Source organism: Phalacrocorax carbo, chromosome 12 (genome assembly GCF_963921805.1).
Source record: "Phalacrocorax carbo chromosome 12, bPhaCar2.1, whole genome shotgun sequence".
Taxonomy (NCBI): Eukaryota; Metazoa; Chordata; class Aves; order Suliformes; family Phalacrocoracidae; genus Phalacrocorax; species Phalacrocorax carbo.
The window spans coordinates 23,380,550-23,393,354 of NC_087524.1; the positions used below are offsets into that span (position 1 = coordinate 23,380,550).

At 51.0% G+C, this 12,805-nt stretch overlaps 1 protein-coding gene and 1 long non-coding RNA gene across 4 annotated transcripts in view; both read left to right on the forward strand.

Annotated features, from left to right (window-relative positions):
• The window catches only part of INPP5A (inositol polyphosphate-5-phosphatase A), a 262,931-nt gene that overhangs the window by 67,704 nt on the left and 182,422 nt on the right, over positions 1 to 12,805 (forward strand). For all 3 annotated transcript variants that reach the window (XM_064464438.1, XM_064464437.1, XM_064464439.1), the window contains 2 exons: positions 9,688 to 9,788; positions 11,327 to 11,414. In XM_064464438.1, coding sequence (XP_064320508.1) covers positions 9,688 to 9,788; positions 11,327 to 11,414 — 189 coding nt within the window. The remainder of the gene's footprint in view (positions 1 to 9,687; positions 9,789 to 11,326; positions 11,415 to 12,805) is intronic.
• On the forward strand, positions 710 to 1,498 carry LOC135315535 (uncharacterized). The gene is made up of 2 exons (XR_010375029.1): positions 710 to 1,042; positions 1,234 to 1,498. It is a non-coding gene; the product is annotated as an uncharacterized LOC135315535 (long non-coding RNA).

Consider the following 12,805-nt stretch of genomic DNA (forward strand, 5'->3'; position numbering starts at 1 on the left):
AATTCTCTTACCCCCAACACATACCTTGGAAACAAGGAGGGAGAGTGGCTGTTGGGAGGTAGGTGAAAACAGAGATTGTGAGAGTAGTGGTTTGGAGCTTTCTTTGTGTGATGGGAAAGAGTTTAGTGCTGAACAAGAAACCGGATGATTTGATGAACTAGATGTTATGCAAATGATGGAGTATTCTCAGAATATGCAAATCGGATTATTGTCCCACTTGTGTAAAGTGCCCAGGGCCACTCCTTAATGCCAGTTCACAGGAAAAAATACGGGGGAACAAGAAGCTCCAAGAGGATCCAAGAACCTGTGTGTGCGAGGGAGGGCCGTAGGGGCACAAAGAAAGGACTTCTCTTGTTTTATTTACTTACTCAGAGTTGTTTTTCTTTTCACCCCTCCTTCCTCGTCTATTTTACCAGCATTTGGGGTGGGAGGAGTTTAGAAGCTAGAGCCCTTGGAAATCTTTACTAATGTTAGTAATGATCTTTTTTTGTAGCATTCTTGGCAAACAGTCACTTCAGATGAAAGCGTTCAGGCAGAGGGGTTTCTTTTCCCCTAATGTAGTTGTCCATGTTGCTTAATGTGTTTGCGAGCATTTAGAGCCTTTATTTGTAGTAACACAGAAGTTAAAATTTTACCTAAAAGCTAAAGGTCATCTTGGTATTGCAGCATGGAAACTTTGCGTATTACCCTTTTTAAAGAAGGAAGAGAAGGAAAAAAAGAAAAAAACCAAGCCAAAACCAACAAAAAAAACCCAGCCACTCAGTTTGTTCTTTATTTTAGTGGACTTAATCCTATTTGTTTAACTAGAAAGGGAGATTAACCGAAACGCTGTGTTACAGACCCCAGCAATCCTTTCGAGTTTAGATCTTGGGCCTTTCTCAGATCAGTGCTTTTTCCCCAGACAGGGTTGTTTGGGGATTCTTGTTTGTTTGAATCCACAGCCTGAGAACAGGGCAGAAGTGCCTGCCCGCACCGTCCGACGTACGCGGGCACAGGCTGTAGCGCGGTTCCCGAAGCCCCAGCCTCCCCGCAGCTGGTTCGGGTGAGCGATCCCCGCTCCAGCGGCGAGGCCCGCGCGTGGCCGGGCTGCCCGGGGGACGCGCCCACGCTGGGTGCCAGGCGGCCGGCAGCCTGCCCGGCCCTGACATCACGGAAGCTTGTGGCATCCTGCGCCTGCCGCGAGCAGAAAACGGGTCTCTGGCGTCGCTGCCTCCCTCTGCTTGCTCCTTACAGCACCAAGCTGTGACTTGGCACGCCATCTCCCGGAGCCGGCAACGGGAATGGGAGGTGCCCACCCGTCCCGATGGAGGAGAGCCCTCCTCTCGCGGCGGCGGGGAGGTGATGGAGAGCAGCGTGCTCCCCGCAGCCCGCTCCCTGCTGCCCGCTCTGCCACGGGGGGCATGCGGTAGGTGCCGCATCCCTGGGGAACTGCTCGGGGAGGATTATTCAGAGCTTTCACGTTTTGCAGTGTACATTCCAAGTAAATCCCTCTGCCTTACTAGTTTGTGTGCTGGCTTCTTTTTCTGTAATGTGCATTAATGCATAAACATAAGTTGTATTTGGTTTTTCCCTTGCTCAACCCTTCTTACTGTTTTGTCATGAACAATTTGTTAAAAAATCTACCTGCTTAAGCTGAAAATTTCTGTGTATGTGCTTCATCTGAGTTTTGAAGGAAGCCTCCAGAAAAAAATATTTCTTCATTCTGTAAACGAGACTTAGACAAATGCTAATTCTTGATTTGAAAAAAAGAAGTGTATGTACAAGCTCGTAGTAACAGTTTCTTTACAAAGCTGTACTACCTGCAGGTTTTGGAGCCGGGACTTGGCAGTTCTGGTGTTGGCACGTTTGAAGGGCTGTGTTTCACCCATACTTGGAAGGCGGACGAGGTGGAGGTGCAGGCACGGAAGCACTGGCCGTGGGGCAGACTGAGGAGCTCCCCCTGGGAGATCATAGAATCATAGCAAGTCCTGAGCTGGAAGGGACCCGGAGGGATCATGGAGCCCCACTCCCGTCCCTGCTCAGGACACCCCAAATTCACACCGTGGCTCTGAGGGCCTTGTCCAAGTGCTTCTGGAATATCGCCAGCCTTGGTGTCGTGGTGCCGCCCTGGGGAGCCTGTGCCCGGGCTCCCCCACCCTCTGGGGCAAGAGCCTTTCCCTAATGCCCAGCCTGACCCTCCCCTGGCCCATCTCCCTGCCGTTCCCTCGGGTCCCGGCGTTGGTCACCAGAGAGCAGAGACCAGCCCTGCCCCTCCTCCTGCCCTCGGGAGGGGGCTGCAGAGCGCCATGAGGCTGCCCTCGGCCTCCCCTGCTCCAGCTGAACAAACCCAGGGACTCCAGCCGCTCCTCATATGGCTTCCCCTCTAACCCTTCCCCAGCCCCGTGGCCTCCTCTGGACACTCTCCAGTAGCTTTATACCCCCAATGTCCTGCAGCGCCCAACGCTGCCCACAGCGCTCGGGGTGAGGCCGCCCCAGCGCGGGGCAGAGCGGGACAATCCCCCCCTCGCCCGGCTGCGATGCAGGGCTCGGTGCCCCCCAGGGCACAGCTGGCCCTCTGGGCTGCCAGGGCACGCTGGTGGCTCGGGTTCAACTTGCCGTCAGCCAGAGCCCCCCGGTCCCTGCAGAGCTGCTCCCCAGCCCCTCGCTCCCCAGGCTGCCTGTGCAGCCAGGGCTGCCGCGCTCCAGGTGTAAAATCTGGCACTTGCCCTTGTTAAATTTCACATGGTTTGTGGTTGTCCAGATCCCTCTGCAGGCCCTCCCTGCCCTTGCGAGTGTGAACAGCTCCTCCCAATTTTGTGTTGTCAGCAAACTTAATTAGTATTCCTTCCAAGTCATTTACAAAGAGATTAAAGAGTACCAGGATGGATCCCTGTGGAACCCTGCTAGTGACTGGCCGCCAGCCTGATGTAACCCCATTTACTATGACCCTTTGAGCCCGACCCATCAGCCCCTTGCTCACCCACTGCATTGCGTGTGCTGGACACTTTGTCCAGGAGGAGACTGTGAGGGACAGTATCAAAAGCTTTACGGAAATCCAAAAAGATCACATCGACTGGTTTCCCTTGGTCAGCTGGGTGAGCAACCTTGTCACAGAACAAAATCAAGTTTGTTAGGCAGGACTTTCCACTCCTGAACCCATGCTGGCTATGACCAATGACTGTGTTGTCTTTCAGGTGTTTTTCAATAACTCCCAGAATAATCTCCGTAATTTTGCCAGGCACCGCAGTGAGACTGATGGGCCTGTAGTTACCAGGGTCATGGCTGTTGTCCTTCTGGAAGATGCCAGCCAAGCTAGAGAAGGAGGGGCACTGGAATGGGATGCAAACCCCAGAGAGCAATGGGGACTATAAACTGGGGTGAGGATGCTGGGCAGCTGGAGCGTGGGTATCTCTGAGCCGGGCAGAGCCCCAGGCTGTGGCTGTGGCGGAGCCCTGCCGTGGGTGCAGCTCTGGGAGCACCTCGGGGGTGTCGCCCCTGCCCCGAGCTGCAGGGTGAGGAGCTGTCTGCGGGCATTCTTTCTCCAGTAACTCAAGTGACAAAGTAATAGAGGAGGGTGTAGAGCTGCTTACCCAGGTGATGATAGTGGTCCTACCTTCTTTGTAAGCATTTAAGAAAAAACCCTGAAGGAATTACTTAGAATGGCCCTGCAGTATCATTAACAGTAAAGAGCTTAAAATGCCAGTTGCAGAGCTACCTCAGTTGTGCGCACCTGATAAGTAATTGCAAGAGTGTCTCTTCCTATCCTCAGTTTACTGCATGCCATTAAATTACGTTAGATTTTAAGTAGCAATGGCTAGACCGTGACCTTCTCGGCTGTGGTCACGCTGAGGTAGGGTCATGTACCAGAGGTGACGTTCAACTGTGGATACCCAAATGTGCACTGAGGTTGTACAGGGGTAACCCCTTCACACAACTCTTCTTTCTTTAAATAATGACTTTGTGCCCCCAAAGCACAGCTCTGTCAGGTGCGGGGGGGAGCACTTCTCCCTCTGTAGATCAGATGCCAGGGTTGCTTCGCTTACAACAACATGAAGACCGTTAAGAGTAGTGGTTCCCTTGCAAAGCACCTGGTGCAACCTGCCCGGCACCGTCCTGCTGTGGGGGAGAGGGCAGACCCACACTGGAATGGAGCAGTAAATCCCCTTCCCCTCTGCTCTCACCCCCTCCTTGCCATCCTCTTGTGTGCTTCACTGCTCTCGGCTTCTCAACAACTGAGGCAGAGGGTTTGCTGCCAAGCCTCTTATTACAAAATCTTTGAACAACTTGGATCAAGTCTATCAGGTTGTTCATGTAGGCAGACTGGATAACATAACTAATTTTTTCTGGATGGGCAGACTGATTTCAAGTTCCGTGGGCAACCTTATTTTCACTATTTCTTAACTGTAGAACACTTTCAGGTTTGAACAGTGTTCCTCTGCCATGGCTGATGTGTAGCGTCTGTTTCATGTCAGTAGAAGATGACCCTGTCTCAGTGACAGGGAATTCCAGAATGCTTTAGCCAAAAAAATCTCACTGTGGCTATCATCAGAGTCTCTTGAATCGCATAACAAGAGCTAGAAGTTGGATGTCAGTTAATATCAGATATAGAAACAGAAGGAGCAGCCTTATCTGGGCCATGGCTGTTTGGCTATGCACTTGTAAAAGATTTAATTCTTCAAAGTATTTGCAATTTCTGTAAGTCTGAATGCTTTAGGACCACAAATGCTGAATTGATTTGTACGTATTTCACAGTTCACAAGGCAACTAAAGGTCATGTTTTGATATTTTGATTATGTTATTAATTTAAAAAAAAAAACAACAAGTGATCCTGAATATGAGAGAACAAGGCTCAAGTTCTTCTTCTGCCTTGCTGGCTCAACATCTGAAAATGATGCCCTCACTGCTGTGCCCTCACTGCCCTCTGAGAGACCCGTCTCGCTGCTTGCCGAGCCGGCCGGCTCTGCGGCGCGGGGCCGTGTCCTCTGCCAGCTCCTGCCGCGGCTCCAGCAGACCCGCACCCTCTCTGCCCTGCGGCACGCTGGGCTCGGGGCACCACCACTGCAGGGGCACCCTCCTTCGCCCTGTCCCCTTAACAGACAAGGACCTATAGGAATAGAAAGAGATTAACCTTCTATTTTTTCACCGCTTCTATATTTGTACTTAACTGTGTTGGAGCATCTTCCTCAGCTACCAATATCCCAAAACCCAACTTCTAGTTGTGGTTTCCTTTACCTATTTTTATGTATCCGGAAATTGAGAAAAATGTCCAACCTTGTAAAAAACATCGTGCTGCTCCAGGTGCAAATTCAGTGTTTATGTGGTCTTGTATATGATCTTTAACCTCTGGCAACTGTGAGTTTTCAACTCTGAAGTATTTATTACTCATTATTATGCACTGTTTGTTCTTTCATAACAGTAGAAAACTAGTAAAAGGTAATGAAGCAGAGCCAATTTGCTTTTAGTTGGAGGGTATTTATTATATGAAAGGATATAACTAATATTCAGGTATGTTTTTGTGGTTTAATCTGCAAGGAATGCCAGGAAGGCCTCTCACTGCTATTAAGCCAGTGCTGTTTCCTCATTAAAAAATGGCATATAAAAATTTTTTTTAAATACCTGCTCTGACTTCAAGCTATCAAGGATTTGAATGTGAACAACAGCAACAAAAAAACCGAAACCCACCTGTGTCCTGCATATCAGTTCAGAGTCTGGAAATGTTTTCTGTTGTAGCTGCTGCAGCACAGTAAAGTAGTTCTCCAGTGTTTTCTCAAGGCAGGACTCCACATTTGAGGCTGCTACTCATCGTTCATGAACGGGAGATGGCTTATGCCTAGAATCCTATTTGAATCTACTTATTTAACTTTTTTTTACCAGTTTATTAGTTTTATTAGCTGTGTAAGAGATCTTAATGAAGCAAACGGTTGCAGCAGTTAAAATGAATAACGCAATGTGCCAGCACGTTTTTGCTGTGTTCGCAATATGCAGTTACTGGATGTGTTGTGTTGTGAAACAATAAGAGTTGGATTTGTTTGCTTTACCAGATTAAATAGTTACAACTGTTTTCCGATTATGGTAATTTCGTAGAGCTCTCCGAGTAGATAAGATCAGGACTTGGAAGCCAAAACTGATCTGGAGCACTAAAGCACATGGAGAGTTGGGACTGCATGTTGTTGAGGGACCACAAGTGAGCTCTGTTAAGAAGTTAGACTTCACAGGCTGCGTTTGGTTAATATTTATCTCCAGGATCATGAAGAAAATGAACCAACCAGTTAAACTTCATAAAGGTGCATGATTATTAGTTTGTTGCTAACGGACTCTGTGATTGCAGGCTGCAGGTGGTCCCTTAGGGCTTTGGGTGTCACACCTCTGTTCCATACATAAGCGGCTGGTGTTCTGCAGGACGGTGTGTTTCTTAAAGTAATTGTAAATTAGACAGGCTGCAAAAAGATGAGCAGAGTGGACATGTCAGTCCCCGCAGACAGCGAGCACTCGGGTGGTGTGGGCTGGCACAAGACCACTGTGATCCCACCGTGCGCAGCTTGTGGCTCATGACGCAGCTGTGAAGCACAGCTCGCTTCCGAGCCTGTGCCTGAAGCTAGCTGGTTCAACAGCACGTTGTCTTTAGGGACAAAGGGGCATCTGTACGGGGACGCTTGTTTCCGTTCGGCTGTCTTGCCCCATGCCGTGACCCCACGTCAGAGCCTCCCCCGCGCCACGGGCAGGACGGCACGCTCCGCAGCCCGGGCTGCGTGCCCGCGTCCGTCAGAGCACCCAGGGAACTGCTCAGGTACCAGTCCCACCGCCCGCGGTTCGGTAGAGTTGAACGCCTTTAAACATAGAGAAGTTGTTTTGGACTTCGGTCTTCACAGCTTAGTGTGGCTCTTAAGTTTCTGTTTAACAGTTCTTGCTGAAATTTAAACATTTAGACTTTCTGGAAGTTGAAACCTCTCTCATGAATGTTGGTAGTTGTAGCCGAAATCCACTTCTTGTATGTTCAAAACCACTTTAGAGATGTGTCCTGTTCAGTGCTATGTTTGGTCAAGATGCTTAAGAAGAACTTTCTCAGCAAAACTTTCTCTTAATTGCTTGTAAATCTATAAAATCAGCTAGTATTAATGTAAGCTTTATAGTTACATCAAGTATATATCAAAGGAAAAGTATGTGCGTGTCCCAGTTGGGTACAGTTGCTTGGGTTCCAGGTATTTTTTAGCCATCTGTACTGTGGTTTGCTTTTCCCCCCCCGCTCCCAGTTGCACATTCCACTGGGTCCATCTGTAGCTCATCCTCAGTCCTGGCTGCTGATGGCCTGTTTTTAAAGCAAGATTGTTCCATATCATAGTTAGGCAGAGACTGGCATTAATGAGCTGAAGCGCACGAAGATCCAGAAACATGTATGTGGGAGGGAGTATTTACTTTCTTCCTTTATATAGTAACACTTGTCAGTAGCCTACCTCAGAATGCTTCACCAAGCAGGTCGGTGTCAAGATTTGTTTCGATGATGGGGAAGCTGAGGTACAGAAGAGGAAGTGACTTGCCTGAAATCACTCAGAAACCAGCAGCCATTGCCTCCTTTTTGCGAGTCTAACCTAGCTTAGATTAGCAATGCTGTAATTTACTGAATTTACCACGTGATCCGTAAATAGTAGTACGCCGTATACCCGTTGGCTGTGGTGTTTGTGAACGGCTGCCAGGCTTCCCCGTGCCCCAGCTGGCGCTGGGCTCGCTGCCCTTCGGCCGCCGCCTCCCCGGCTGGCGCGGTGGGCTCCGCACCGGTGCGCTGCGGTGGAGGGTGCTGCCTCGCGGCCCTGAGCGCCTGCCCCAGGCTCTGGTGGAGAGCCGTGTCCGGGGGCGCCCCCGAGGAGCGACGGGCTGCCAGCCCGTGACAAGACCTGGCTGTCGACTCGCCGCTGGAGCCCGATGGGCGCGTGGGGCACGTGCGCTGACGAGCCCTTCCAGCAGAGATGGGCAGTGTCGCCCGCCGGTGCTGGTGGGTCGTGGGCGGACTTGCTGCCAGCCCCCCCCCCGCTTCCCTGAGCTGACCAGCCGCGTTGCTGCCATGAGGAGGTGGCCGTTAACAGCAGGGATGCAGTGCTGTTTGCCTTTTGCTCGATGGAAAGCTGCTGCATTTCAGATTTTGCTAATCTTTAATTAATTGTATTTGAGCTTGATTTTTCTAATGAGATTATTTGCATGGTCAGGAATGAGGAATTTTGCACCCTGTCATCAGATCAGATGACAATTTCTTTCTACCGTGGTTTGAAATAAACATTTTGAAAGGCTTTTTTACAATAAAGTTAGTCACTGTTGATTCGCATAATCGAAAGCATGACTGCAAGGGCTTATTGTGTTTATCGCTTTTCAGAGTTTCAGGGTACCAGCAGCAAGGAAATGAGTACGAAAGGAGAGCTATCCCTGTTACTTTTTCAGTTCATCTCCATTGCGGTGTGTCGAAGTTAGCAGTCTTTACCGTAATCGTGCCCATCTGCACATCTGCCTGCCATCCATCCCCAGCATGAGAAGGGGGGGATGCTGTGGCCCCCGCCTGGTAGAGAGCCCCGAACCCGCCGGTGCCAGAGCCTGCACAGAGAGGAGTTGATTTATTATTCTGGTCGAAGCAGCTCATGGAAACCAGGCCGTTCTTCCTCTGAATGGCCGTGTGGACAACGTGGCCTTTGTGCTGGCCGGGACTGCCGCGTGCCACCGAGTCAAAAATAACAGGGAATCCTATTTCGGGTCTTTAACATGTTATTTTCCCACTATGCTTGCACCAGCGCGAACGTGATTATTTCAGACTTTCACCTTTTTAAAAAGTTGAAATAGTTCTGTAGCTTGTGTCCCTCAATTCACAAGATAATAAGAGATGATATTGAGTCCCTACAACTTGTATTTCAACAGAGGGATGTTTGTAGTTGTGTTGTTCACAATGCTGACTATAGTTAACGCAGAGAAAATTTATTAGGATAAAATAACATTGAATGTGTGTTTAATGCAGCAGCAAATTTATAAATACTGTGTATTTGGTTTGGTGCGCGACCAAAAAAGCATAGGTTCTATGCTCTTTAGCGTGATAGTTGCATCCTAGTGCTGACTGTTTAGTGTTTAAGATACTTGCATTATACAAGACTAACACTTGAAGTAGGATGATGGATTTACATGCCTTGTGTTAGATAACGTTTGTGTCTGTATGTGTGTCTAATGTGTGATACCGTAGTGTGTGTGTTATTTAAATACTTTGTAAATAAGATGCTCCGTAAATAAATATATGAAATGTGACAGCTGATCAGCATTCTGTCACGAGCTCTTTCGAGATGTTTTGTAACAGTGGAAAGAACCACTTCACAAATTAATTCAGGTGTTTGAACTCTTCCAACTGCCAGACAAGGAGATGTTTTGATCATCTTAACGGTGTCAGGTGCTCTTTGAGGCGAGTTGGAAGAGGTGTTATGTATTTGCTATCAATGCCTGGGAACTAATCCAGGGTTTAAAAACGACAATATTAGATTAAAATATTTGTGATAATTATTGTGTATTGTGTCTTCCATGTGCGTAACAAACGATGCTCCCCTTATTGCTTATTACCGTTCTGCCAGTTACGTCTCCGACCAGCTGATTGTCCTCCTAAGAGATGTGTCACACCTGGGTTTGCGTCACTTGTGCTGTGTGGTAATAGCTGCAGGTGCAACTTTAACACTCCCTCGTCTCTTTCAGGTTGTACATGCACACAAGCCCCACTTCATGGCTTTACACTGTCAAGAATTCGGAGGAAAAAACTATGAAGCTTCCATGTCTCACGTGGACAAGTTTGTTAAGTAAGTAACTGGACAGTTATAATGCGGCATATAGCTCTAAGCAGGGGTCGTCGGATGCGTCAAGTACCTGAGCTTTGGCTGTTTCAACTTCAGCGTGACATACGACCTTGCAGAAGGACGGGACTAGGCAAGCGTGTAGGTTTCGCATTATTTAAGGAATCGGGAAAAGTAACAAACGTCTCCCCTGGCCGTGTCCTGGCAAGGTAACTCTGCAAGACAGGGACTATAGCTCTCCCTCCCGTAGCGTCGCCGCGCTGAGGCTCGTCGCGGCCGGCCATCAAACGACTTCGCCCTTGGGCAGCGCCCTCGGGCCGCCGCGCGCAGCCGCGCCCGCTGCCCCCCGCGCGCGGCGCCGGCGCCCGGGGCGCGGGAGGGGCCGCGAGCGCGGCGGGCTTCGACCCCAGCGCCGCCGCGGGAGGGGACGGGGCTACGTCGGCGGGTGGGCGCGCGCGGGCTGAGGCGCGGGCTGAGGCGCGGGGGAGCCCCGAGGCACGAGCGCCTTCCGCCTACGGGACGCAGCGCCCACGCGCACACCTTCCGCAGCGGCGGCGGCTTTCGCTTCAGCCGCCGGCGGGACCTGACCGCAGGGCTGCGGCTGCCCGCGCACCGGGACGGGCCCGCGCGCCCGCGTCCGACCCGGGGAACGGCCGCCCGTCCGCGTCTGCGTCCGTCCGTCCGTCCATGCGTCCGGCTGCCGCGGAAGGGCCGGCGCCGCCGCGGGCCTGCGCCTGGGGCGGGGGGGGCGGAGCTGCCCCGCCCCCTCCGGAGCGCCCCGCCCCGCGGCGGTGCGGCAGCGCCCCCTGCTGGCGGCGGGAGGCGCATCCTCCCTCGCTCCGCTCCCGCCCGGTGTCCGTCCGTCCGTCCGTCCGTCCGTCCGTCCTGCCCGCCCGGCGAAGGACGCGCCCCGCGGCGAGCGGCTCCCCGGGAGCACCGAGCGTTGGCACGGGCATCTCTGCGCGGTGGCGGCGCGGGGCTCGTCCTGCTGCACCGCGGCTCACCCGAGCACCGGGGCGCTGTGGCCTTCATCCTCCCTTTCCCCCCTTCGGACGCACCCCGCACCGCCCCACACACCACGCACAGCTCGTGAGTGAGGGTCTCTTCACAACCCAGCTTTTGGAGACCCTGCTCTCCCCTGAGGCAAAAAGCTGTTCTCACCCTGCGATGAGCTGACTACGCCTGCCAGCAGCCGGACAGGGCTCAGCAAGGTGAAGCTGTAAAGTTGAGGCTACAGGGCCTTTAGCACGAGTTGCCCGATTTTATGGAATTTCGTGGTCTTCAGAGTCTTGAGTCCTTCACAGCTGTGTCCAAATGGCACTTAAGAATTCAGTGACTCATGCTGAAAGTGTAGGTGATGTGGCCAACCCCAAAGCTTGCAGGCAGGAAACCTTCATCCCTGAGATCCGCGCCAAAATGAGATGGAGGCCTGCACCTCCCTTGGGTGGTTTTGGGGACCTTGCAGCACAGAGAGTGATGCTGTAAAGCAGTGTAGTATCTTTGCACCTGCCTTTATATTTTCAATCTCTTTTTTTCTCTTTTAGAGAACTGTTATCAAGTGATGCGATGAAAGACTACAACAGAGCTCGAGTTTACCTGGATGAGAACTATAAATCGCAGGAACATTTTACGGTAAATTTCTTCCACGTGTTTAGTTCAACAGATGGTGAATTTCTTCTGTTAAACTGTTCAGGGCTTTTTGATTGGTGTGAAGGCGTGAGCTGTTTCCATCACGACGAGGATTACATCTTTACTAGGAGTGTTTACTTTGCAGGATGTGTAAATGCTGATTTCACAGAAGTACACCCACTTCAAAATGAGAACGTCAGCATGCAGAGAAAGGCTTTTCTTTTGTTTAAAATTATTGTCTGAGTTTTTTTTTCTCCAACAATTAACCACCTTGGTGGACCAGAATTACCTTCCATTCAAGAAAGGTGTTGCTGCCTGACAGCCCGAGGTGGTGCCAGCCCTGCGGCGTGATGAGCTGGCGCAGGGCTTGGCAAGCGTTCAAGACTTGCGTTACGACTCTCTAGAGCCGATCACAGGCTCCCTTGCCTGTGGGGTTGTGAGGAGAGCCAGAGTACAAGTTTCCACTCGTATGCAAGTGATGTTTAGGTAAATGTAAAAGCACGTGTGCGGAGTCGCCGCTTGCGTGGAGCAGGAGCGACTGTGTGGTTGTTGCCGTGACCGTACAATGTGCGAACAGGTCTGCTGATTATTTAGGTGATTACTGCTAGTTTGTAGAAGAAAGAGCAGTCCTTCAGAGGTCAGTTGGTGGCATCTCCTGTCTCTCCAGGACAGCAGCAGCTTCCTTGTCCCCCAGGGTACTGCTCGGAGGCAGCTGGTGGCTCCGAGGAGCCCTTTCGCTGGGCTCCCGGGTGCCTCCTGGGGTTCTGCTCCCGGTGCATGAGCTGGTGCTGCCCCACAGCCGAAGGCAGCAACTGGGACATGTGGGGAAAAACCAACACCCCCCACCCCCCCCCAGCATGCATATAAATCCCGGCTAGGTAGCGTATAACCTAGGGGAATAAAAACCTGGAAAGATTTTTACTTATTTGTGTTTTTAATGACTCTGGCTAGAAGCCCAGGTAACGTGGAACTGGAGGAGAGATTTCAGGATGTTTTTTTTTCTTTCTCATCAGAGAGGAGAAAACCAAGTTTATCAGCTTTACTGAGCCCTAGTGGGACAAATCTCGCATCAGGAGCGTTAAAACCGTATGCTGAAGGCATTCAGTAAGCCCTGGTAGATGAAGGGCAGTAGGACAGAACCATGTTTTAGAGTCCATTATAGCTCAGAACTGCCTCTGGAGGAGCCTGCTCACTGACGAGGACTTCGCAGGGGTCCCGTCACAGGGCTGTAGTGGACCTGCAACAAGCACCCCCAGATATGGTGCTCTGCCTAACCTGGTCTGCTTTCAGCAGAGGGTCGGACCAGATCATCTCCAGAGGTCCCTTCTCACCTAGGCTTTTCTGTGACTATGGGGAAAAAGGGATAATCATCTGCAATCTTCCTTTAGGAAACA